General features: G+C 41.5%; 1 protein-coding gene across 3 annotated transcripts in view; it reads left to right on the forward strand.

Moving 5' to 3' along the window:
• LOC145466305 (polycystin-1-like protein 2) overlaps window positions 1-27,666 on the forward strand; it is a 48,006-nt gene that overhangs the window by 14,051 nt on the left and 6,289 nt on the right. For all 3 annotated transcript variants that reach the window (XM_081450012.1, XM_081450010.1, XM_081450011.1), the window contains 22 exons: window positions 850-877; window positions 2,886-3,142; window positions 4,520-4,742; window positions 5,558-5,663; window positions 6,148-6,411; window positions 7,076-7,538; window positions 8,491-9,970; window positions 10,330-10,727; window positions 11,805-11,990; window positions 12,439-12,536; window positions 13,014-13,124; window positions 13,692-14,023; window positions 14,886-15,157; window positions 16,273-16,494; window positions 17,280-17,405; window positions 17,990-18,232; window positions 19,256-19,516; window positions 19,880-20,429; window positions 22,259-22,599; window positions 23,303-23,527; window positions 25,118-25,379; window positions 26,361-27,351. In XM_081450012.1, the coding sequence (XP_081306138.1) occupies window positions 850-877; window positions 2,886-3,142; window positions 4,520-4,742; window positions 5,558-5,663; window positions 6,148-6,411; window positions 7,076-7,538; window positions 8,491-9,970; window positions 10,330-10,727; window positions 11,805-11,990; window positions 12,439-12,536; window positions 13,014-13,124; window positions 13,692-14,023; window positions 14,886-15,157; window positions 16,273-16,494; window positions 17,280-17,405; window positions 17,990-18,232; window positions 19,256-19,516; window positions 19,880-20,429; window positions 22,259-22,599; window positions 23,303-23,527; window positions 25,118-25,379; window positions 26,361-27,351 (7,439 nt within the window). The remainder of the gene's footprint in view (window positions 1-849; window positions 878-2,885; window positions 3,143-4,519; window positions 4,743-5,557; window positions 5,664-6,147; window positions 6,412-7,075; window positions 7,539-8,490; window positions 9,971-10,329; window positions 10,728-11,804; window positions 11,991-12,438; window positions 12,537-13,013; window positions 13,125-13,691; window positions 14,024-14,885; window positions 15,158-16,272; window positions 16,495-17,279; window positions 17,406-17,989; window positions 18,233-19,255; window positions 19,517-19,879; window positions 20,430-22,258; window positions 22,600-23,302; window positions 23,528-25,117; window positions 25,380-26,360; window positions 27,352-27,666) is intronic.

Raw genomic sequence — 27,666 nt, forward strand, 5'->3', positions numbered from 1 at the left:
CAAGCTATAAGCTGTTACTGCTATTATTTTACTATCATCGCTCTACTGACAAGGTTATCAGGTTCAAGCGTGAGTCAGCCAAGTTTAGCCACCCTTCTTCACAAATTCGGCAGCTGTTTTCATATATGAATCACCTTAGTTCGGCGGATTGGAAGCTGAGACAATCTGCGCTTTGTCTTGTGTCGTGAAAAGACTGATAACAGTGCTGGTAGGGTTCTTATAGCACAAAGTACACGTTTATTATTTTGATATCATTACAAGAAAATAAAAATGCAAAAAACGACAGGAAAAAAATATTGTTGATCTAGTCGTACGGCACGAAAAAACATTGTTATAACGTATTTTCTTATTTTGGACTCATTCGCTTTAGTCTTGGTACAGAAGTTACAACCAGACATCTTGTGAAAAGTATGCGTAAAAGCTATGGTGACTAAAGGCGCCAGAACCTGGTGAAACACTAAATGACAGCTACAAGTATTGAAAAAATTAGGAAATATGTTATTTTGATAGCTCAGGTTTAAAACATACCACGCACTGTTTTTAATAGTGTTTCAGGGGTCATACGAAGTGAGATACAGTTCTTTGTAAACTGATGGTATACTTTATGTTGCTGTATACTACCGGCTGATTAAATAGGGGAATTTCTCCCCACAAGTACCTATTCTGTTGGATGATTATCTGAAGAGTAAAATATTGTGAGATACCAAACGATTTTAAGCCATTGTTTAAACACTTTTCGTCAGCTATCCTTTAGGCCAAAGGCAAGAAATATAATCCCCCTCAATTAAGATATCTTCAAGTTAAGTCAGTTTCTTATTCTTACAGCATAATATTTTTTTTCTGCCGCAGGCGTTGCAGTGGATAATGTCCGTTGAAGGTAACTTATTCCAGAATATCTTGTTTTCCTTGTAAAGCGACGAAGCGTAGAGAGTAGGTGGCATCGTGCACGAGAAATTTGTTGTCCATGATGATGGTCCAAGACCGAATGAAAATTATCAGAGAAGTGATCACTTTGGAGGCTAGCACTTGAAATATCAAAAACCGCAAAGGGCTTTAATTACGGGAAAAGTAGAAATGGAAACAGAAACTGTCCTTAAATATTGCCCTCAATAAATGTTTCAGTTAACTGGTAAAACTGAAGATGCGTTTTACACTTGAAACGGATTCCACTCAAAGTTTGAGCGATAAGTGCAAAAATTATTTACTGAAAATCTACTCATAGCACGGTAACTTTTAGAATACTATTTGAAACAACTCACTATTAGTTCATTTCTCTAATTGACTCTGCGATTAAATTCTCAAGCATTCTTGGAAAAGTTAATGTCAAACCTCGTTAGAACGCTTAAAGCGTGTGTTATTGTGTTTTTAACGAACGCGAAACGTCTGTTTGAATTGAAATATGGATAACTTCAAGTTCAATTCTCTCTCGGGGTCAGCTTGAGAGCTTCAGTCTCGAAAAGTTCTTCTTAATTGTATTCAAAATATTACCATGCCATGAGGTTTTTTTGGTAACTTAATTTTTGCCATTATTGCTCGAATGTTCTGCGGAAATTAATTTTCCAAGCGTGATTCCGTTCTCGTCCGAGAAACTTCGGAAGGTTTCATCAAATTCTCTGAACTGATACTTTATAAAAATAATGAAATCAGTAAATGGAGAATTAATATTTTTAACATGGAGGTCGTGCAACCAGCTTCAAATTTTTAAGCCAAGGCGAAAACGTCCTCACGCTGATGAATAATATATAAATTTGCGCAACTTGAAAAATTATCATCATGTAAAACCAGCTTAATCAATAATATATCACAAACTGACTACCGGTTCGGCATTGAAATGGTAATATTGGGGAATTTAAGTAGTCACGACGGCGACACCGAGGACAACGTCGATTAAAAAATCTATATTTTAGCTATGAATCTCGCGATACTCAAAGTCATTTAGTCTTTTTCCTCCAAACTGAATATGGAACGCACCGTTAAATTCGAAAGAGAAATTTAAAAAATTAGCCTTCGTGGTTCATGTTTTCTAGACAACGCAGAATTTGGTCTTTCATGTTAAGTTGTTTTGCAGAGGACGGCAAAGAAATGTACCAAGAATTATAACGCACCTGCACAGCAATTGTATTGCTCAATTAAGAATTCTGTTTAGCGACGTTCTCGTCGACGTTGCCTTTGTGGTTTTGTCAAACTCCCTAACGTCCCAAAAGGCATAATAGAATCTACTAATACCTCGCTAAATACCTATAATGTAAAGATTACATGCTCAGTGCAGAAATGACCAGTAAATGGACTGCGTGTTTTAGAGATCTTTAATCGCAGTGTGGAATAAGGTAGAGTCATAACGCAACCTACTTTACATGTCTCCATGTCCCCTGGTTCCTCTTCGCTTCTTTGGAGAACCAGCTGTCCACGCTACGCCGGAGGAATTTAAAACTGCAACAATCTCCGGTCATTTTGGATTTGCGTTTGAGTAAAGTTCGGGCAGGGAAATGTCATGACTATCGTAACCTCATTTTTGAAAAGCTTCGTTTTCAAAATGTTTTTTGTCCACACAAAAACGCAAACCTGGCGTTTTCAAATCTCCCGGTTTGAAGAGCGTTTTCGAAAAGCTCCGTTTTCGTGACGGATTAATGTGGACGGTGGGCCTAACCGTAGAAATAAAGCTAGGTTTCAAATTCTTCCCGCGTAGTGTGGGTTGGGACAGACATTCTAGAGAGCGCGCGTAATCAGTACATCTGCCTCGAAAAACCGCGCAACTTCGTCCCCAAGGTAGCTCCCATTAGGGTGCGAAGGGGGAACAAAATTCACTGTTTCCTAGCCGGGGGGGGGGGGCGGGGGGCAGTCATTAAGCTGCCCATATAACGTTAGCTTTCTCTGTTGCTTTTCAGCGTTCTTTAACATAACGTCCGATATCCTGAGAACAAACCAGACTTTTAATTTAACCGTGCAGGATTCTTGTAATGCTGCCTACACGGTTAATTTCGGAGATGGAACTACTGACAGTTTAAATAGTGCACAAAAGACTGCGTCACACTCTTACATCAGTCCAGGAAACTATAACATCACACTTCAGTCAGGGAATGCATCATCTAGATGCCAGAGTGACTCGAAGTCAGTGGAGGTCAGGGACTCAATCCAGAATATGGTGAGAAATGTATTTCTTACTCAATTTACTGAGGAATAAAAAACAAAAAAAAAACGCAACGAAAAAGGGTCACTATGTATCGATAACTTGCTCGGGACCGCACAGGGAGAACATCTGCCATCGTCCTTTTTGATAGGGATCTCGCCAATGTTTGCCAGTATGGCTCTCAAGATTGTTAATGAGATTTTTATATTGAGCATTTGCAGAGTTACGTGACATAAATTACAATACTAAATTACAAATTAATCTATATAGTATTGCAGGTTTGAGTTCAAGGGTTAGTTAGTTAGTTAAGACTTCCGTCCATCCATCCATCCATTCATTCATCCATTCATCCATTCATCCATCCATCCATCCATCCATCCATTCATTCATCCATTCATCCATTCATCCATTCATCCATTCATCCATTCATCCATTCATCCATCCATCCATTCATTCATTCATCCATTCATCCATCCATCCATTCATTCATCCATTCATCCATTCATTCATCCATCCATCCATTCATTCATCCATCCATCCATCCATTCATTCATTCATCCATTCATTCATTCATCCATCCATCCATCCATTCATTCATCCATTCATCCATTCATCCATCCATCCATCCATTCATTCATCCATCCATCCATTCATTCATCCATTCATCCATCCATCCATTCATTCATCCATTCATCCATCCATCCATCCATTCATTCATCCATTCATCCATTCATCCATCCATCCATTCATTCATCCATTCATCCATTCATCCATTCATTCATCCATTCATCCATCCATCCATTCATTCATCCATCCATCCATCCATCCATTTATTCATTCATCCATCCATCCATCCATTCATTCATCCATTCATCCATTCATCCATTCATCCATCCATCCATCCATTCATTCATCCATCCATTCATCCATCCATCCATTCATTCATCCATCCATCCATCCATCCATTCATTCATCCATCCATCCATTCATTCATCCATTCATCCATTCATCCATTCATCCATCCATTCATTCATCCATCCATCCATCCATTCATTCATCCATCCATCCATCCATTCGTTCATCCATTCATCCATTCATCCATCCATCCATCCATTCATTCATCCATCCATCTATCCATCCATCCCTCCATCCTTCTATCCATCCATTCATTCATTCATCCATCCATCCATCCATTCACTCATTCATTCATTCATTCATTCATTCATCCATACATTCATTCATTCATTCTTTACCTTCAAGCGAGACCACTTCCTTTAGAAGACGTTTAAGATGTTATGGAGTGTATACGCGACACCTAGCGATAAGTAGTATATGGTGAACAAGTATATCTTACAGTGTTATCATCTACTATCATGATTGGTTTGTTTCTAGACAAGCTCTGTCAGCAGCACACTTTGCAGACGTGGCCAGACCCTGAATGTCAGTGTACAAGTCCTTCCAGAAACCCAGTACACTGTCTTCTGGCGTTTAAACAGAACAACGAACTGGACCCAGGGCCCGATCGAGTGCAAACAACTCGGGACTAATGACGTGTACGTGATGGTCGAGAATGGCGTCAGCGTTTTATCCAGCGAATGTTTCGACGAGATATTAGGTAGCTTTATTCGATAATGGCTCGTGATTTTAATTAAATAACTTTTTGAATAAAGATTGCGCGAGTTAACTGGGGAGCACAGTCCGGATTGGCTAAAAATGGATGAATGTCCATCCCAAAGCAATGTGAAGGTTCCAACTGAAAGGTTCGGGAATTTTGTGCTAACGAAGCTGGGGGGTAGATGTTTAAACAGCTGACGTGATATGCCTCAGATCTGTTCTCTGAGTGCTCAAGAATGTAAGCTTTATTTGTTGTGTGGATGGAGGGGGTAATGATTTCTTAATCAGAGACTATTATTATTTTAATTTCATAGTATTCAGCTTTGCTGTGCTTTATAAATATACAGAAAATGTGTCTAAAATCTGACTGGTTGACTTTTTACAAAGCATGGATGAGTTTAACCCGAGACCACGGAACACGACGCCATCAAGTGGCAGGGGGACAAACTGACCTACTGACTGACTAGCTGACTGACTGACTGACTGGCTGACCGACCGACAGACCGACTGACTGACTGTATGCTGACTGATTGACTGATTGACCGACTGACTGACTGACCGACCGACCGACAGACTGACTGTATGCTGACGGATTGACTGACTGACTGACTGACCGACCGACCGACCGACCGAACAATCGACTGACTGACTGACTGACTGTATGCTGACGGATTGACTGACTGACTGACTGACTGACTGACTGACTGACTAACCTGACTGACTGACTAACTGATTGGATGCTGACTGATTGACTGTTTGTTTGTTTGTTTGTTTTTTGGTCCACGGCTTAGTATTGTAATACTTTTTATGTTTCAGTCGTCGACTTTGATTTCGAATCCAATCCTGAAATTGGAGCCGCCAATAGTACAGTGGAATTCACTAGAACCAATATTACAGAAGTGCCGGATGAAAGCAACTACACGTAAGTTGACTTCATGTTCTCGAAGCTTTGTCAGTCGCCACTCCTTAATTTCACATTGACTCGCTCGCTTACTTAAGCCAGCTGCAGTGCCTAAATTTTTATCACTTTATCGTGGAGCTTACGTGTTTTTAGGTATATTTATAAAAAGGTAAGCCACTTAAAAGCAATCACCTCACTAAAAAATCACCACGGTTTCCGGTCGCGTTCACTGCGCGCATACACCATAACAGAACCTTAAAAATGGCGGCTTTTTTAAAAATGTTCGTGTAGCCTCCAATGATAAAAAGGAAATGTCATACTGGAAACAGTAGCTAGACATTTTTAAACTAGCCCCCTCGACCGTTGGCTGACACATACCTTGTTATACACTGTATTTTAAGCTTACACATTGTTCTTGGAGGCAAATGTGAGGCCCAATCAATCATTTTCGCTTTCGATAGTTCCAGATCATGTTCAAAGACAATTTTACGATTTAATTAACCAGGTTTGTGTGGGAGTTCAACGACAACGAGACCATTCAATGTCCAAACAAAACAGTGTCAAAGTTTTTCCCTACATCCAACCCGGACCCAGGCCATCTCGTTAAACTCTCGATGTACAACCAGCGAGGTGACATGGCCTCTCTCGAAAAGAACATCAAAGTTTATGACGCCATTGAGCAACCAATCCGGGTGTCGTACCCAAACTTGACACGTGCATATGAACTGACCGAGTTTGCGGTGGAACCTCACAAAGGACACGGTGTTATGTAAGTTTTTTTTTTGGACGTACAACGTAATCTTCGTTTAATTTCTAACGTTTCGCCTACGAGTAGAGTCGATAACGGTAAGTTCAGGAGTTCTGACTAGAAAACAGTCGCTCTTTGCTCACGCTTAAAGGACATGAATTAGTGAGTGACCCCGGCCCTCTCTGCCTAGGGTAGTCATACTTAAATTGGAATCTAGTAGACATTCAAAATGAGACGTGCGCGACAATGGTGTTGTGTAAGCTGCAATATCTCTAAGAAAACACCTCCTTTAGAAAATTAGCCGTATTAAAGTATTCGTCAACCAGAAGATTTACCCACAAAGTCGTCCGGGTGGATTTTCAGGGCGAAGCAAAGTAATAACGATCCTCTGAATCTCCAAGGGTTGGAAAAGGCTTGGATATCTCACTACTAAGTTGAATTGCAGTTAGAATAAGACATAGCTGAACTGTACCGCGATAGTTTAAAATTTGGACGGTTAATCAGTTGCTAAATAAAAAGGATAATCATCTTCTTTCTGGTTGTTTATTATAAAATGTTGACCGTCTGTCACTCGTCAAGAGAGATGAAGTCATCCTTTTCCTAAAGTTTTAGCCAGTTTGCCTCGTAGTACCCTTGTAACCGCTTTAGGAAAACAAGTGTGATGATAATCGTGTTTATATTTCAGGTATTCGTGGGATTATGGTGACAACTCCACGGTCCAAAACACTACGAACCGCACCATCTCACACAGGTATACGTCCAAGGGCGAGTTCTGCGTCTTCTTAGTAGCAAAAAACTTTTTCTCCGAGGCCATTCTCAACTTTAAGATCTCGGTGGTTACGCCAATCAATGGTTTTGGATTTGTCAAGAACATTACGCCGGTAGAAACGGGATACCCGACAAACATTGGCATCGAAATCCGGAACGGAAGCAATGTTAATGTTACTGTTAACTTCGGTGACGGTTCCGAGCCTGTCTGGATTGTGAATGTGGACGACATATTGGACATTTTTGTTATTTCCCTGTGGCATAATTACAGCACGGCCGGTCACTACAATGTTACGATCCAGGCACGGAATTTGCTGGATTCCATGACAGCCAGTAGTATAGCGCAAGTACAAGATCCAATTAGGAATCTTACCGTGAAGGTGAGTAAGTAAACTCAAAATACAGCTATGCTTCTGCAACAGAGCCCGGGGGAGTGGTGGGGGGTACCCCCAATTTTGCTTGTATGGGGACATGCCGCTGGTTAGGGTATGCTTTCTGGCCTCACCGTCCTGAACAGGGCGTGCAATTTTACGTGCCTCTGTCCTAAACAGGGTATGGTTGCTTGTTTGTCTCTTTAGAGCTCTCTTCCGCTTTGCTATACCTTTCGAAAGATCTTTATACCCTTGTTTGCGCCTTAACATGTATGACTTCCTGCATTGGATTTCTGACCTTCGTCTCTTGTCCTAAACAGGGCCTTAAAATATAGGGTGCAATCCTACAGGGTAGGGCTTTTAGAGTATTTTTGTCCTAAACAGGGTGAGGATTTTGAACCCTCGGCGGATCCCCTATGCCCAAACATGGGTCAAGTACTCCCCGAGCAACAGAGACATCGGCCACACACTATCGATCACTCGTTAAAACAAACTGAAAGCTCTCATCATTATCTAACAGCGCAGTTTTCTCTGCATAAGTTTCGAAATCATTTACCTTATTTTTTGCCATACCAAAATTCGGAAATATCCAATCAGACGCTGTGTCTACTGTTCCGATATCCAACGATGTCAAGCCACTGGCCTGATATGGCTACGATATCATGGTAACTTTGTCATCCAATCAGAACCGAGAAAAACGAGAATCAATTGCGATACGCTAATCGTTGGCGACTGATGAAAGGTCCAACTTTTTAATTACCGCAACTATGTCTCATTTTACTTGCAATTCACCTCAGTGAGACACCCAAGACGCCCCTTGCCCTCGAAGATCAAGAAGCACTGAAGAGGATCGTTATGACTTTACTTCGACCTTAATCTAATGGAAAGTTCGTTGTGAATCATTTTGTGCTAACGTGTAAATTACCAAGCTAACGAGAAATTTGTTTCGATTTCTTGATAGCAAACGTATGACACCAAATGTCTGGAAGTGAATGGGACACTCAGAATTCACGTGAGCGTCAACGGAACAGATCCGCAATATTTCTACGATTTTGGTGACCAAACAAACCTGACACTGCGTCAATCCATTGGAAACCACTCTTATACTACTCATGGAGAATACGTGCTGAATATTACAGTGTTTAATTTCATCAGCCGCGTCACATTGAACAGCACTGTAACGGTGTGCAAGCCAGTGATTCCATTGGTCGGGCTCAGCGTGACCAGCCCTGCCACGAATCTTAGTGACCCTGTGGAGTTCACGATGTCTTTAGCTGAAGCTTCCGATTTTGAATGCCTTTTTGACTACGGAGATGGCAGCTTCGGCTTCTTTGGAAAGAGCTGTTACAATCTGACTTACTTCGCGGATGGTGTCACCGCAGACAGGACCCCTTTTATGAATCTGAAGTTCAAAGTGTACCACAATTACACCGAAGTGGGACGCTACGAGGTTTACGTTAACTGTTCGAACAGAAACAGCAAAATGAACGATACTTTGTACGCAGTTGTACAAAAACCAATTGAAGATCTTGAGTTACCCTACATATCTCCTAAGATTCGTGGCCAGAACAATCCTATCAACTGGACGATGGCAAACGGTACCAATGTCACTTTTCATCTGGAGGCCGAAGGAACAACGATCAATTATACTAAGATGAAAACAGACACCGGAGATTTTTTCCTCACTACAGGCAGTAACATTGTCTCAGCAGGCGTTTATCTTGTCAAGCTTCGAGCCCAGAATGAAGTTTCTGAGGCAACTCGCTCTATTACCCTTATAATTCAGGATGACGTCACACAAGTGTCATTCAATACTTGGACGACCACAAGTGACTTCGGGTCGAACATTCATGGATTTGGACCAGAGAAAAATATCTTCCCCTGTGAACACAAAGTAAATTTTACTGCTATGCCCGATAAGGGAACAAATTTAACTTACTTGTGGAAGTTTGACGATGGCACGGTAAAGAATACCAGCGTGTCGACCACCACCCACAAGTACGCAGAAACTGAAGCTGAATATTGGACAAATGTGACAGTACACAACCTGGTGAGCAGTATCACCAAGTCCTTTCGACTTAAAACAGAAAAAAGTGTCCAAGGCCTCACTATTGATGACGGAGGTCGTCCCGTGAAGGTGAACAGGACTACCACTTTCACGCTTGGTTTTACTCGGTTTGGCACTCGAACGTGCGTCAAAATGGATATGGGTGACGGACAGGGTTTGTTTTTTTTCGGAAGCCACTGTCAGTCCAAACCACCAAATAAATATGAATCGAAGGCTGATAACACCACCAAAATCATTCAACGCTACAATTATTCTACTATTGACGAATTCTGGGTAACAGTCAACGCCACCAACACTGTGTCACACCTTACAGGAAAGTACAAATCTGTCACGGTCGCACTGTCTTGCTTCTATCCAAAGGCTACCCTGTTGGGTGAGTAACGTTGTTGTTGTTGTTGTTGTTGATTATGGTGATGCTGTTGTGGTTAGCTTCATTCGTTTACCTGCGTAATTTAGGAGCTCTGAAAGCCCCCATAGTGGTAACGGTTAGAAGTTAAACCAACAGGTAGTTCGAGAAAAAGACAGAAAAAATAAATGTGTGGCGCAAAAAGCGGAGATTTGATTTTATTTTGGATTGGTTAAGCCCTAAGACAGTTTATCTCTGATTTATTGGATTACATTGATCCAATAAGAGGGGCATCCCAGCACAATTAAATTGTGATCCTCAGGGTTGAGTACACGTCTCTCAATTTCAAACCAGTGAGCAATTTTGAAATTGGTTCTTCTACTTAGGTGTGAGTCCAAATGCAACCACGGCAACAAAGAAGAGACGCTCGGAGCCTATAAGTATCAAGGCCGAGATAGAGGTCAACTGTGAGGCTTCAAAATCTACGGCTTTTAGGTGGGAAATCTTCAATGCATCAAACGATCAGGTCAATTATCAACCCTTTGCCGAGGCTGAGGAGCTTAAGAAGCCTGTGTGGTATAGTAACCAGGCAGAATTGTATGTTCGGGAGATTGGACTTGATTTCGGCTTTTACAAGTGTGTCTTTACCGTCTCGATGGAAGACGTTGAGGGAGTTTCCGGGACGGCGATTGGCTATATTCACGTGGTGGCAACAAAATCCCAAGATTCTCTGCAGGCGTTTGTGGATGGAGGCCCGCGGAAACGTTACAAGTTTGGAGGAAACGTAAGTTGCCTAAGCCACAATGATACGTTACAGTTTATGATAAATATAATCTCAGGTCGTCAATCCACCCTCTAACTTTGTCTGCAACGCCTGCGGAAAAGACTATCACGGAAGGATCGGACTGCTGAGCCACTCCATTATCTTTCGAGATAGACGGTTCTCTACTACTGGCACTGTCAATAATAAATATAATAAATCAATACTCTCCACTTACAGATTGAACGCTTGACAGAATTTAAAAGCCGTTAAGTGATTTTTAAAGGAGCTACTTCACGGTTTGGGCATCTTGAAAAGTTTAGCCTAAATGTTTCAAATTCGTCGTTTGTAATCGGTGTTAATCCCCTCCATCCTTAACCATCCTTGTTCATTTATGGTTTTTTATTATCCCTTTACTGTTTTCCTATCTAAGTAAACTATTATTTTCAGGTTTTCTTCAATTTAAAGTTAATTTTGTGCGTGGCCGAAATAACTGAAAATATCGCGACTAAGCTCCTTTAAAGATTATTGGCTCCAACCCCTCCCCTTTCTTCTTTTTTGACTATGTTTGGAACCTCGGCATCTTTCTAAAGAAGTAAGTCATTAGCGTTCATAGTTGCATGTAGGTCAGTACTTCTTCCTCGTCACTTGTTAACATCAAAAAGTGGCTCAGAAGACCTATGCTTAATCCTAAAAACGTTCAAAGTGACTTAGGTGAATTGATGCGACCCCCTCCCCCGCTCCCCCCTCCCCCCTCCCCCCACCCTTGATGGGATGTTAGTCTATGGTAGTCTCTTCGGACTAAAGAGCAAGCTACCAGGTCAGAGCTTGATAATTCCCAGACCAAAAAAAAAATAAATAAATACCCCTATCATCTTCATAAAGCCCTGCAAGCCTTGTACTGGGAAAAGCGAGTCACTCTGAGAGCTGCATATTTTTTTCCAAGGAAATAATATTGTATGTTTGATAATTATGGCTCAAACGCCGGACCTCTCATCAGTACTTGGACCTTGGACTAAGTAGCTGAGCAACTAGCTATTATGCCACCTTGCTCCTGCGTTGTCTACCTATGTAGATCTTACTTAACCTTCTTTCTACCAGATAACGCTGAACGCCGAAAAGTCAAAGGATGTAGACTTTGAGTCTTTAAAGTCTGCTTCGCCGACATTCTATTGGCTTTGTCGTAACTCGTCAGAACCTGAATTTGACACAAGTGGAAATGTCGCTGCTATTGATGTTGTGTCCATACCAGAACTTGATGGCGGCGGCATCCGTAACATTTCTGAAGTAAATTTGATTCCTTCTTTTAATTTGTTACTTTTTATATTAGATTAATCGTTTCTTATTATGTGCGCCTATGATAGCAAAACGAAACCATTTGTCATTAATTTCTGCTAAAAGAAAAATATTAATTAACCAAACCTAGTAAATTGTAGAGCACAATTCACAGATAGCAGTCATCAGTGTAAGTCAGGCCAACATTGGTTAGAATGTTTGTGGCAGGTTCAACCCACAGCCGTCGATCAGCATGGGAATCAAGGCAGTACGAACGTACAATAAGAACTGATCTGAAAAGATTGAGTCCTCGCCTGCAGTTAGTTTGGGCAAAGCTTTGTGTGTTTTGTTTATCAGGGGCATCCCAAGGAACGTTGCATTGCATTACATTGATTATCCAAGAAATGTGAATTTCTCTGCGCAGGCACAAACTTTGTCACGGTGTTTTGATTTTCTTCAGAATCGTGGAGGGTGCTTTAAAACGGGAAAGGGGCGCCTCGCTAACAAGGGACATCTTGCAATTCTTGATTCAAGGCGGGGAATGTCAGAAAATGACACGTAAGTATGATGGCAAATAACTCATTTTTTAACTACTACTATCAACGAACTTCCAGTAAAATTAAACGTTGACTTCCGAGTGTTACTGTTGTTCAATTATGAGAACTTCAAAGGTTGTCGTGTCAACAAGGGGATAGGTCACGAGGTCTCGTTACTTTGTAACAGCGCGGGCTCATCCTGTTGCCGAACACACAGAGGTGGTATTTGATTCAGCTTTCGACCTCAATGAACCCTAAATCGGAGCCCGCGTTATGGTCACGTGATGCTGGTCAGTGGACACCTTTTTTTGACAGCTGTCAATTGACCATAACGTGGATGTCCAATATCAAAGATGTACGCTGTAAACCAAGGCTGCATGCCTCGGTCGACCTATAAGCTAGAGTATCACCACCATGTCTTTTTAACTTTTCCATCTCATATAATTCTCAAGTTAAAGATATAATGCTTATTAATAGTAACTAATTGTTATATTTTTAGGTACGTGATCACACTCGTCCTCGTTACCCAAAATCCCTTCGGGAGCAAAAAGGCTGTCTACAAACAGGAGCTGGAAATCACCTTTGGAGACCCTCCTGAAGTGGAAGTGACGTAAGCATTTGACAATCGTTTCCTACAGTCTCGTGACAATCCCAGTTTCCATTTAGTTGTTTCACATAAAAAAAAAAATAGTCGATTTAACTGATAAGTACTGACGAGATTTCAGCTCCCCAATACAGACCTTCCAGATTGCCTCCGGCGCTGCTGGGCTGTTTTACTGAGGGCGACTTAAAGTTAGACAGGCAATAGCTTGGTCAGCCTGCGTGGCAAGCGTTCCCGAACGATGAGCTTTTCCGCATTCTGACCACGCAAATATTGGAGCGAGAATAGAAAAAATGGCTAGCTTAGACCCCCTTCAAGGCATTGTGCAAGTCACATTCGACCTTTTCCTGGAATCATTCAAGCGAATTTATACACTTGCCAATTAACATGGCCACACCGCACCAATCAGGAAAAATCGAGGGTTTTGCAGCCAAGCGTTCCACCAACCCCTGCCTCGTCAATTTTTGGACGCGCGGCCAGAATGCGGAAAAAGCTCTTCATACAGGAACGCTTTCTACGCAGGCCATAACTTGGTATTATCAGCATTATTAACTATCTTGATTTCTCATTCATCAGCTGTAGCCCTTCCTGCTCTCCAAAGGTCAATATCGACCAGAAGCTACCTTTGCAAGGAACTTGTAAAGTGTGCTTCGGGGAACTCACCTTCAGCTGGGAGCTTTTCCGTCACAAAGAACTGGGCACGGACCCTATCGATACAGACAATATGGTGGAGATAAGTAATCTGGAGGAAAAATCAACAACACCAATTGATTCCCTGAATCTGGCATTAAAAGAAGATGTGCTACCTAAAGATACTGGATTTACCGTATTCTTCAGGGCTTATCGTCTAAATGGGCAATATGGGGAATATATACATACCTTTGTTACAAACTCGCCACCCGAAAACGGTAAATAAATTTTATAGTGTGTCTTTACTAAAGTTACCTCTTAAAGACTTGCCCATGTTAAATAGGAAAGAGGCGATTTAAATAATGAAGTAGGAAAAAATTCGCTCTAAATTATTGTGCGTGATAGTTCACCACTAAATTATTTGCGATCCTTATTGGTTTAAATTGGTCACGAGACGCGATAGTGTTCATCGGCGGAGAGACTCTATCTGCCCATAGAGCACGTCCGAGAAAAATACCCGGATGGATAGTACTCGTCCGTGAAAAATATTTTGTTCATAGGAGGGCTTATAGGTAAAAAAAAAAAAAGACGCAGTTTGTCTCTTTTCTTTTTCAAATTTTAAATTTGGCTTTCACGCCTTTCATCTAAAAAAAATGAAAATAATTCAATATGATTTTTGAACTTAAAGAAAACGACAAAACTTTTAAGTTTCAAAGACCTGTTTTCGACAGATTCTCCTGTCATCTTTAGCTGATTGATGTACAAAGCGCTGGAAGTAGAATTTGTGCTAGTGGAAAATGATTTTTGAACTGGTACGCAGAAGGAAATTTAGTGATGAACAGTAAAAACAATAGAGTGTTCGTTTCTCGGAATTGCCCCTCGGAAATTTTATATTCTTAAACAAATATTTGTTTTAAAGAACATTGAAGTTCCCCGGGGTAACTATCAGCCGATAGTACCACGACAGAAACACTCTATTGTTTAATTACAAATCTTGAGCTCATAATTGTATTGTTACATAACACTATTCCAAACAATTTAGCTACCTGTTGGGAAGAGCGAGTGTTTCCTAGAATTTTCAGTATAAAGCGTTCATCTATTAGCATTTCTAACATGATCATCTGCAAAATAATTTACCAGGGACTTGTGAAGTTGAGCCAAAGATTGGAAGCGCCATGAACACTTCATTCAGAATAAATTGCAGCGGCTGGCAAGATCCGGATCAACCACTGACATACGAATTTTCGTACATCAACTACGTGCAGGAATCCGTGTTCTATGTGTCCAGTGAACCCATTGCGCCGTCGATGGTTCTTCCGATGGGACACGAAACCAACGACTTCAATCTGACCCTGAATATTCAGATTACCGATCGTTGGGGTTCCTCCACTGTAAAAAAAGTGGTAATTAAGGTAGGAAGATGCGACAGAAACTTGTTTGGTTGGTGGTATGATCTGGGTAGAGGTGGTTTTTCTTCGTTGGCATCCCGCCGAGTCGTGGGGAAAAATACATCCTTGTGGTATGCCTTTCATAAGAATTATCCCGCATTTAGACATTCCTACGTACTTAAAGTACCTTGCTGTCACTTAGTTTCGCGCGTTTTAATTTTCGCGATTATAAAAGCTTCGCGACAATCAAGATTCGAGAAATTTTAAAATCGTCGGTCAAGAAAACACTTTTATTTTACTATGTTTTTGTATAGGTAAAGAGTTGGCCCTCGTCCAAAGGGCTGTGATGTACACCACCTTCACTTGTCACATATACCAGATCAGATTCTTTCAGTATCACGTGAAGCCAATGGTAACAAGTTATTGAAGTCTCACTAGAAATTAAAATTATCCCAATGAGTCTTATAAGATATAATTTGCGATGGTTAGGGGAATTTGTATGCTAAGGGACAAGTGAAAAGTAACTACAGTCGAGGCTCTCGTAAGCGACCACCTCGGAAATTCGAAAAGGTGGTCGTAACTAGAGCCGGTCGCTTGAGCTCTCTAAGCGACCGCGTGGTAAAACAATAAAAGGTGGTCTCTTACGAGAGCTTTAGAAACTCATTAAAAATAAAGAAAAACAAAAGAAATTACTGTTTAATGTGTCTATGTCTGATATAAACTTTATATTCAATTTTTTAGACCAAAATAACCATCAGCGCAGTGTGCAGTTTCATTAAAGTGTTGATTTATATGTAAAAGACCCTGAGTGGTCGCTTGTAAGAGCTTAAAAACAAAGGAAAAGTCCAGTTGGGTAATCCCAAAAGTGGTCGCGGTCGCTTACAGGAGCGATCGCTTACGAGAGCTTTTCATTACGAAATTTAAGTCACAGTTCAAATGGGGTTGCACAAAGGTGGTCGTAACTAGAGCTGGTCGCTTACGAGAGTGGTCGAAAGGTGAGCTTCGACTATAGTTTCTTGTTTTTCCAGAAGTTTTTGGTCACCTTCCGGCATTTTTTACCTTTACTGAATTGGCAGGCCGATACCTTTCGCGTAGCTTAGCTAAACTTAATCAAAGTGTTTGTTCTCGTTGTAAAAAAGGTGAAACCCACAGATTTTTCCAACGAAAAGCTTAGAGAACTGATCAGCGGCGAGGACGGTTTGTTAAAAGAAGCATTGAAAAGAGGAGATCTCCAAGAAATGGTGGAAATCATCAATGCTGTTGGCTCGATTCTGAACTACGGTGGCAGGCAGGCCGCGCAAAAAAACTTGACGGGAGCTGAAGCAAAGGAGGAACAAGAATCAAAAGACACACGAGTAGAGGTTTGTGAAACTTACGATGATCGCTTCTAACGGTTTTTGTACATCTGTGCAATTAAGACTGAAAGAAAAAAAGTTATCTGTCCAGTCAATTCGATCTTTTGGATCGGAATCGAATTTGTGAGTTTGAATTCACGTTTATCGCCCGGACTTTGTCTGGTTATTTGCCAGCAAGCCAACCCATCACTACACTCGATTTGCAGCAGTTTTGGGAGGCCGCTTGTGATCCATATAACGTCCTTTCTCCTCTTTATTACACACTCGGGTTTCACATACAACTCTTTCGTTACGTCGTTTAATCCAACGCTATCACGGGGGACGTGGTGTATAAGTATTAACCAAACATGGAAAGACACTACAATCTTCCTTCCAACTAAACGGTGTGGTGCAAGAAATGCGAGCTCAAGAAACGGCTGGAAATCGAGACTAACTAATTACAAGGCGCTTGTTTTTATTTCCTTACGCTCATTCTTTCAAAGGAACAGCTATTTATTTAGTTGCACCATAAATGATCTTCAATCAAGAACCCATTTGTGGTCAGATTAGGTTCGAAAGTCAACTCTAATAGAGAGATCGCTGAGTAATCTTACTCTGTGATCGCAGTTTATCGCTGCGAAATGCCAAGCGAATAAATGATATTCACGATTACACTTACCAGTTATCAGTGATTGTGGGTGTCTAATAACTTTTCTCAAAATGAGTACTTACTGGAGTAGGCAAAGATGGAATCAAGATGGCACCAAGACATTTAATCATGTAATGTCTCATTTTCCTATCATTGTTTTTAGCTTCGTACTGCGATTCTCAAAGATATGTCAGAGTTTAAAATTTCTTCCGTGGGGCATATCAAACTGGTAGCATCTGCCATCGATGTTGCGACTGAGGTGGAATCTGAAGTGGAAACCAAAGCTCAGGTCAGTTAAAGCCCCGTCCACACTACGGCGCAGGAATTTGAAAACTCAGCTTTATTTCTACGGTTAGGCCTACCGTCCACACTAATCCGTCGCGAAAACGGAACCTTTCGAAGATGTTCTTCAAATCGGAGGAATTTCAAAACACCGGTTTTGCGTTTTAGTGTGAACGGAAAACGTTTTGAAAACGAGGCTTTTTAATAACGATGACATCACGATAATACTGAGATTTCTCTGCCCGAGTTCATCAAACGCAAATCACAATGACCGGTTCATTTTGGCCATTTGTTGACGTTTCATTGTTCAAGTTTCACATAGAATGGTAAAATACTTAAGTAAACAGTAAATAGAGAAAGGAAAAACATCTTGGAACATTTTTCAAAAGAGTTAGAAGGTGGGCCGTTATAATCCATCAAAACTGTGGTGAGCCACCTTAAATATAGCTTAAGAACATCAAAAAAAATCATTTGCGTCACTTTGCTAGTTTTAATTTTTTGTTGGAAGACATCGATCCAGAACAGTTTAGTCCAGTGTACAATTCTAATTTATAATACATGACAAAGGATTCTTGCGTTGCCTTTCTTCAGGAATTGGCCTTCAGCTCTTTCAAGCGGATGGCTTCAGTATTAAAGAGAGAATCAAACGACAGCGTGGGTTTCACGGTTGTAAGATCAACTGTCGGTTCCGTTCTGAGCGGAATTGCAAATGTACTTCAATCTTCAGCTTCCTTGGCAAGAGTTGATGCTACTGACTCAAAGGAAAATATAACCGGTTATACCGGTTATACCGGTAATTCAACTGAGGGAGGGGTCGTTTCTGTTAAGGAAAGAGTAAGTAATCAGATTCTTTTCCATTGTTTTATTTTATTCATTTTGCATTTGCCATTTCCATGGTTTCCATTCTCAGCTCAACCCCAGTATTATCCAGTTGGGCAGATACAGGATTTTAGAGTAGGGGTTTCGAGATATATATCGCCTAATGGGGTCCCCTGTAGGGGGTCCGGGGGCATCCACCCCGGAAAATTTTTAAAACTGAGATCCTTGGAAATGGGATTTCCGACATTCTGATGCCAAGTCATCGTGTTATAACGTCTAATTTCTTCAATTTAGGGGGCTCGGCAGAATTCCCACCAAACCCCCAACCACCCCCCCCCCCTCCCATTCTAGATCCGCCCCAACGGCAATGACGTGGGTATGTTCAGTAGATTTCACAAAGGAAGTCTCGATCGAGGACGTTCCAGCTAGGTTAAGACAATTTACACGTGAAAAAAACATATATATATAAAGAATACAAATCGTGTTAAATAAAAACATAAAAGTGGATACTACAAAAATATGTACTGCAAAATAACTTGATGTATTAAGCAATAAGAATTTTCAAGTTTTAATGTAAAGTGGTCAAAATAGGTTACACAGTATGGCAGCTTAGCTCGGCCAGTCAGTCATACATGAATTCTGAGTCTTGCGAAAAAAAAGTCTGATTTTCATCCTCTCATTACTTTACGTACCCCTAGCACCCCAGTTGCCCCTCTTGGTAATACGTGCCGAGAAACAAAAAGAGCGGTTTTCAATTCAGTGTGAGTAAGTAATCACTTTGGTCAATCACAGATGATAGAGAGAAAATCCATTGACGAATCAAAACTCCAAGGAAAAACTTGTGACTCGTGCGAAGCTCGGGAAGACGTCTGCGAACGAGTCACGATTAGTTTTGGTCTTACTTCTGATTGGATGACGAAGTAGCGCGAATTCGTTAGGTCAATCGCGTGATGTTATAATGAAAAACCAAAGCAAATGGGAGTCGCTTTCAACGCTCAGCAGAAAACTGCTCTAACAGAGTCTCTTCTTCACTTGCAGGCACGAAATCGAACGGTGAAACTTCTGTCAATAGTTGATGACTTAGGGAGTATCGTGATGGATAATATGGTGGCTGGAGAGCCCTCCATTCTGATGGAAACACGCGATTTCAACCTCACTGTGAAGAAATCCTTTTTTTCTGAAGTTGGTAACTCCTCCATTTCAGATAATTACTCCGAGTTCTCTTTACCATCACAGGAACAAATGGGACTGACTTTTGAGTCAAACGGAACAGAAAAGTACTCAACTGTTCAAATACAGGTACGTTTGACTAAATAACCAATGAATGCGCATGCGCTACGCATGAATTACGCACTGGATAACTCTTCTGAAAATTTTACTTTTATAGGATTGTTTCTTATAATAATACTAATAATAATAATAATAATAATAATAATATTACAAGTGAATATATGGAAGACCGTATAATTAAACTGCGGAGAAAGGTATGAAGATATGATTGATCATCGCAGTTGTGAAATGTACATATAATTCTTGAGAGGCTCAGAGTTCTCTATGGCACTTAACAGGCAGGCAGCCAAGCTTTAGCACATCAGATATTATAGAGAAAAGATCAAATAAGACTCAAATTCATCGTTAACTCGAGTTTTGTGTCTCCCTCAGATGAACTCCATCCCTAAGAACGTGCATACTTGGTCCAACACCAGCAAAGAAGTTAAGTCTTACGCAGTTAGCCTCACACTCAAAGACAAATACGGAAAGTCCCTGCCCACGTCAAACTTCAGTAGCTATGTCGACATCTACATACCACGTAATGCAAGCGAGCTGCCTGAAGAAGAAGAATTCTACGTGATACCCCTGGGAGACAAAAAGTACATACAATATCACACTATTCAGGTAAATTCTTCAAATTACTCCGTCCACATTCAGGTACAACCGAGAAATGAATCCATAGGAAACCTAACAGTCCTATTGCGTTATGACGAGAGGCCAACCACTGAAACGTTTGACTATAACTGGACGGTTCCGGACTTCAGCAGTTGTTCTTTTACCAATTCCTCCGCGGGAAGTGGGGCGAACAACGCGACCAATTCGTCCGCGACGAACTCCACGCAGGCTGTGGTGATTGACTTGAAGAGGGACTGCGTTAGAAACCCGTACCTCGTTTCTATTAGCAACAGCATGATGACAGAGATGGGGACGTATTATTTAGGTAGGCATCGCTGCGTTTTATTTCACACATACTGAATGGATTGTTTACCACGTTGGAATGCAACATGACAACCAAAGAAAACACTTACAGGTAGAGCCTACCAGAGACTTCACGTAGGGGCCAAACCACCCCCCTAATGTTTCATGAAGGCTATATTTGCTTGGTTTATATATTTCTGAACCAAGTTTGGCAGATGACCTTTCTTTGTTCTCCAGTTTATTTTAATTTGGAAGTTGTGACAAAATGTCAGATTATGACATCATAATTGATGACGTTACCGAAACGTGCTATAATTTTTTTTTAAAATCTGATGTAAAGATTATGTCACTGGAAAGGCCTTGACTTGAAGAGTAAAATGCCGGAAACCGTTTTTTGCTATGATGATTATTTTTTGAGATATGGTAAATTGAATTTTTTTTTTTGTTGTCCCCCCCGGAATTTGCTTAACCATACTGTCCTTCTTAAGTCTGTCTCTCTGGTTTACTTTTTTCAATTTAATTCTAGGAAGGCTAACAATCGAGAAAAAAAGAAAGCTTGATGTTGCCAAAAATCGTATGGTTTTAGAAATTTGATTTTCGGCTTTGTTTGGATGGTATTAACAGTAAAAAAACGGGGGACGTCACAGGTTATGAGGTAACAAAACTAATTTTAACGCAATAACACTAGAGGGATAATTTTTCATTCCGATTTTCTTCTTTATTTTTGCTTCAGACATCTGGCACATCACATGTGCAACATAGCTGCATTTGCTGGAACAAAATTACGGCTCTAGTCTGGGGATTTTTCTCAAGGGGGGGACCCCATATTTTGCAGAGTTATTTTTCATATTTAAAAATGCCATATTTCATTTAATTTTTGTGATATGGACAAAATTTTTTAAGGTTTCAACTCCCCTTGATGTGCTCTTTCGAACACATTGTAAAAAATATGCATATTAAAAACTTCAAAAGTGGCAAAAAAACATGACGTCATCACTGTGACGTCACAACTTTGACATTTACTGATATTTTTCACGTAAATATAATTGGCAATAGGTCTCCTGCTCATCTGCCAAGTTTGGTGTAGAAAGAGTCAATACTTTTTAAGCAACGCGAAATAATGTGAAATACCCAAGAACTGACGAAACATTTGGGGGGTGGTTTGGCCCCTACGTGTTAGCTATTACCAAATATTCAAACGTGAACCAATCCAGTCCTCTCAGTAGACTGCGAGGACTTCATTTCTTGCCTGTTAGCCGCCAAGAAAACCATTTTCTTGAGACCAAAATCTAATTTCTCTTGATATTTGGCCTACATCTTTAATGTCAGCGTGATGAGAACTTGATGGTTCATCAACTAAATGTATCGTATATAGTTGATGAGTATTTTTATTCTTTTATTGTAAAGTGGGAAAATAAATGTTCATCATTCTTCCGCTGAATTTAGGTCTTGGTTGTTAGCATTCCATCTAGGAGTATTTCTACTTGCTCCTGGATGAGATGCTGGTCCATCGTAGGCCGTGGTACATGCAGGCCCAGCATTAAATTCGCCGCTATCCATATGTACACCTGGGTGGAGAGAGGCACTGTGAGAGTAAATTGCCTGGCCCAGGAACACAACACAACGAACCTGGCCAGGGATCGAACATAGACTGCTCGATCTGGAGTCCATTGCACTTACCATTAGGCGCTCCGTTCCGTGTATGAAGCTAATTTCTAGTCACCCCTTTGTTTAAACGAAATCCCCACGCTTAAGCACGAGGCGCACTTTTGCAACGAACTTACGTGATTCCCGACACGTAGAAAATGACAAAAGCTGACAAACATTTAATCACTTATCTTCCTTTCCCAGCTGTTTATTACGAGGAACCAGAGCCAGAACCAGAAACAGAAGAACAGTTAGCAACTAGCTCGCCAACCGAAGCGCGCGAGCGCAGAGACATTCTCGATATTCCCGAGGCTTGCAGAACATCGAGCGGTCGGATGAAAAGATCATGCGTCATTATTCCACCTCCACCACCCAAGCCGACGACGGCATCAAAACAGGAGATTGGTACTAAGCCTCCCAATGAAGACTTCCAAGGCAACACTTTCAACTCCAATGATACAGAACACTATTTCATACGGGTGTTCTCGTCAAACTGTTTATACTGGGATGAGAATACAGAAAACTGGATTAACAAGGGATGTAAGGCAAGTGTGGAACAGTGTGTTTTGGTTGCTATAAATGCTGTTGTAGATGATGATGATGATCATCATCATCTTCATCATCATAGTGGTATTATTGTTGTTGTTGTCCTTGTTTTTGTTAGGCAAGACGCATGCTATGTAATGTAAGCCGACAAGCCCTGGGTGTGGTACTCGTGGGTGGTGCGGGAAGGAGGAACCCTCAGAGCCATTAAACTTACAAAGTTTATTAGCATCCGTGAAAACGATTATTTTATTCTTCGTTTGTCCTGTTGTTTTAAACACTTTACTTTCATGGTCTAAATTAGTCGACAAGCTTTCATTCGTTAATTGCTCATCGTAAAGATAAAGGACTTATTTATTTAGCGCGTATTTAATTGTAAGAATTATTTTTTCCAAGAAACTGAATCTGACGGTGAAGCCTACCACAGCTGTTACCCCAGTGCACGATAAACCCACTTTGCCAAAGAAACAACGAGCTTCAAAAGTGATTAAATCACGTTGTAACTGCAGTACCACATGACAGCGCTTCTCAATAACCCAGTTTCACAGTTGTACTTTTTGGCTAAATTATTTGCATTGCATAATCCAACATGAATGAGACAATTTCGAGCCATTTTTTTCAGTTTCAACATCAAGTGAACTGAGGCTTGACTTAAAATGTCGCGGGATTAGTGTATTACAAAAGTTTTATTTTTTTTCTCCTCAGGTTGGAGAGAACACGAATCCAGAGCGTATTCACTGCCAGTGTAATCATTTAACATCTTTTGCGAGTGACTTCGTTGTGGCGCCAAATCCAATTGACTTTAGCAAGGTGTTTTCTGCTGACCTCAGCAAGGACTTTGTTGTTCTGTTGGTTGTTTGCCTGCTGTTTGGATTTTATTTGCTGCTCGTTGTAATTGCTCGGCGATATGACAACAAAGATCTCGAAAAGGTAAGAGGTCTCGGGTCCACCAAGAGATTCTTTACAGCTTAAAAATCATTCTAGCCACAATTAAGAATCGATTGGCACTTCAATTTGCTATAAATAATTTTATGAAAACATAGACATATCAGTTTTAAGGGGGAAAGGCGCAATGAGGTTAACAAGGCCATATCACAACAACGGGAACTGTCGGAACTCCGTACCCTTCTCTTTGCGATGAGCGTGTGGGTTTTTTAGCGTCCCCATTACGGATTACGGTTTATATTCCATATCCGAGAAGACTTGAATGTGTAACCATTTGCAGATGTAATCACAAAGGTAGCACATTCTCCTCAGTTATTTTAATACTCTTAATTCGTTTTGGTCCGGTCTAGGGCTCGAACCCTCGAGCTCCCGCACAGTAGTCTAGCGCTCTACCAACTGAGCTAACCAGGCAAGTGAAGACAAAACATCGGTCGTGTTCATGACACTCGTGAAACTCGTCTCCGAACAGTTTTCAGTGACTGTTGTAATCACCCAAACGAAGGTGAACGATAAATTTCGAGTGTTGTTACCGATCATATTTGTCGTACTCGTGAAATTCGCTGCCAATCAATTTTCAGTCGATTGCTGTCAATCGTAGCCAGTTCCAGGCTCCCAGTCAGTGGGGACGATCGAAAAAGCGGGCGGGCCCTCTCCTTTTCTCTTCCGGATCCCGCTTGTCGCCCGCCTGCTTTTTCGATCATCCCCACAGACCAAGGGCCTGGAACTGGTTATGTCAATCGCAGTTACGAGGTCAAACGAATTTTGCCGAGTGATGTTATCGCCAATGTTCATGCACTAGGCAAACTCAGTGAGATTACTTTACGATTGAATTTCTCCTATTTCGCATGCAAAGCGGATCCAGGAATTCTTCATAGGGGCTGGTTGTACACCTTAACTTTCGACGCCACTGGTGGATGCTGAGCACCGCTAGCGCGAACTTCCAGGGGTCCGGGGCCATGCCCCCGAAAAAAAATTCTGAATTTTACCCTCTAAAACACCATTTCCAGCATCTCTAACTTTTGAAAAAAGTTTGTGAAGGCATGGTATAAAATCTGGAGTTTTCTTTTTATTCAACCAGAAAATCAAAAGTTGCCCAATGTACGTTATCTTTTCCTAACTTGACAATCAATAAATTGCTGGAAGTGAAACAAACTGCGTAAATCTATTTTGTTCTTTTATTTCTATGGTGAGTCAAGCAGATAAAATACTTCTCAGAGGGGAGGGGGTTGCAATTCCCTACACCCCTCCCGTAGCTCCTGAATGGAAAACTCAGCTACCACACTGTTCCTAGATCTTGTGGCAGCTCGGACTGATAAAAGGGATTCGGGGATCGGCAGAGTTGTTCAAAACACGATTGGCGTAAATTTCGAATTCAGCTTTTTAGCTTTGAAGTGAAATTTTTAGTTATATAACACTTAATCACCTGCGAAATAAACAATCCTCACCTAGTATTAATCAGTTTTTGAGGAATCCGGTCTAGGAACGAAAAACGAGTTCTGCAGAACAGCGCTGCAATAACGGTGGAAGATTTTTGATTGATTAAAACTGATTTTTTTTTTTTTTTCTTCGTTGCAGCTTGGAGCTACAGCAGTGAGAAACCGAGCTGAAGCCACCTTCTCATACCTAGTGAGTATCCACACTGGTGTGAGGCAGAACGCAGGGACAACCAGTACCGTGTATATAGTGCTCTCTGGTGATGAGTGGGAAAGCACCCCGATGCCCCTGGTGGATCATGACCGAAAAGTGTTCCAGAGAGGCCAGGAAAACAATTTCGTGATTACAATTCCCAGACGACTTGGTAATCTAACCCATATAAGGATCTGGCATGACAATTATGGTACGGTATCATTTTGTTCTTGTCTTAAAACGCTAATGATCATGGATTATTTCTATTAGTTAGAATGTTGAGCTCAAGGTCAGAAAGTCTGTTTTAGAGGCTTGTTTCACGTAAATGACGAGCAAGACAATTTATTCAGCCTCACAGTCCCAAACTCAACCGATCTGCAAGAATTGGTATTATTATATGGCTAGGTCCGTGAAGCGGGCAAGATGAACCAAATCCCGTGCTGTGATTGGCTACCCGATTGGCTATCTCGCCCGCTCGCGGCTACACGCTGTATCCCGCAAGAAACATCGACCAAGTTCTGTCGAGATGACTGGATATTGGCCTCGACTCCGTCTCGGTGCATAAACACACCCAAAAAAGAGCTTGGCTAATATCCAGCCATCTTGACCTCACGTTTGGTCAATACCCCGCATATATTGTCGCGTCAATAAAAGACAAAGCACCGAGGGATAACATTGTGATGAACTGGCAACCCACCCTTGTGACAAGACACTGAGGATGACGGGTTTTGGTGGATAAAAATACTGGCGAATAACTTGAATTGTATCCAGTTGAAGTAACAGTACCTTCAGTTATTTTATGCCAAAGAAACCTGGAAAAGCTCGTCTCGTCCGGGTCTGCGTTCGAGCCTAGTGGCCTCCGGGATAAGGCCTGCGCTTAACTGCGGTTTCTGTAGTATGGGGTGACTAGGAGTATTTTTAGCTTCTCCCTCCTGGATTTCTCCCTCCCTCCTGTTCAATTTAGTACTCTTTACTAACTGGGAGTAGAGAGACACAGTCAGAGTAAAGTACCTTGTCCAAGGGCACAACACAATGACCCCGGCCAGGGCTCAAACCCGGACAGCGCGGTCTGGAGACTGGCTCACAACCATTGGGCCTCCGCGTCACCCAGAATGAAGCAAAACAGACCAAATGCAATAGTTACGATCCTCGTAAACAAAGCTTACATTGTTCATGTTTTATCATTTCTCAGGAAGCAACCCATCATGGTACCTGAGCCGTGTTTCCGTCGACGATTTGCGCACAGAAGAGCGTTGGTATTTCATCTGTGAGCGCTGGTTGGCTGTGGAAGAGGATGACGGGAAAGTGGAGCGCATCCTTCCGGTGGCAAGCGAGAAAGAATTAACGCATTTCCAACATTTGTTCGTGAGCAAGACCGTGCGGGAACTGGGAGATGGTCATCTGTGGTTTTCGGTGGTGACACGCCCTGCGAACAGTCCGTTCACTCGAGTTCAACGAATCTCGTGTTGTTTATCACTACTCTGCTGCACGATGATCACAAACTGCATGTTCTATCAGAAGGGAGGGGAGGGTGAAAAGGCGACCATAATCCAAATTGGAACCTATGAATTCGATCTGAAAGTATTTATCATCGGAGTCCAAGCGAGTCTCATTGTATTCCCAGTAAACTTTGCGTTGGTGCAGATTTTTCGAAATGTGCGTCCGAAAGAAGTGAAACAAGAGCGAAACATTGAAACGACAGAGAAGCAAGACGAACAAGTTTTCGCGGATATCAGTAGGTGTTCCTCCACCCAGACGATTCGAAACGCGTCCAGCGAGGCTAAGATAATCGAGGATAAAGAAGACCAAAGTGAAAAAGACACAAACACCACGAGAAAGAAGAAGAAAGGTCTGCCGCACGGCTTCGTTTACTTGGCTTGGGTTCTTTGTTTCTGCTCATCTGTTACTTGCGCACTGTTCACGGTCTTCTACAGCTTAGACTGGGGGTCTGAGATTGCAAATAAATGGCTTATTGCCTTTGTGACGTCATTCTTCCAATCAATATTAGTTATACAACCCCTGAAAGTGGTACTAGTTGCTCTTCTGTTCGCGATGATCATCAAAAAGCCGATGGACTCTGGCGACGAAACATCGGACAAAAAAGACCTCAAAGCGACTCCTGACGGCCAAGAGACTGGGGACGATATTCTCCTCGATTACGATGAGAATGACGAAAGATACAGGTAAGATAGCGCAGATTAAGCTTGGTATCGAGTAAGGAGAGCATACAATTCAAGTATTTATTGCCATCGCTTTGCTTGCTCTATTTATTGCCTTTGCTTTCTGTGCAACATTTTTGTCATTCACGAGTGACTCACTCTGTTAAGGGCGTTCGCCCGAAAATTTTCCAACAATTTTTTTTTCTGAGACTTTAACCACTGTAAGATGATGAGTTAGTTATGTCAGAAATGTAAAAAACATGGGGGTTCACCGACGTCCTTTTGGAAAGAACATGCCCGGAAGAACACCCTTAATCTAAAAAAATCGGGCTTCGTTAG

The sequence above is a fragment of the Orbicella franksi genome, chromosome 13 (assembly GCF_964199315.1).
Source record: "Orbicella franksi chromosome 13, jaOrbFran1.1, whole genome shotgun sequence".
Classification (NCBI taxonomy): Eukaryota; Metazoa; Cnidaria; class Anthozoa; order Scleractinia; family Merulinidae; genus Orbicella; species Orbicella franksi.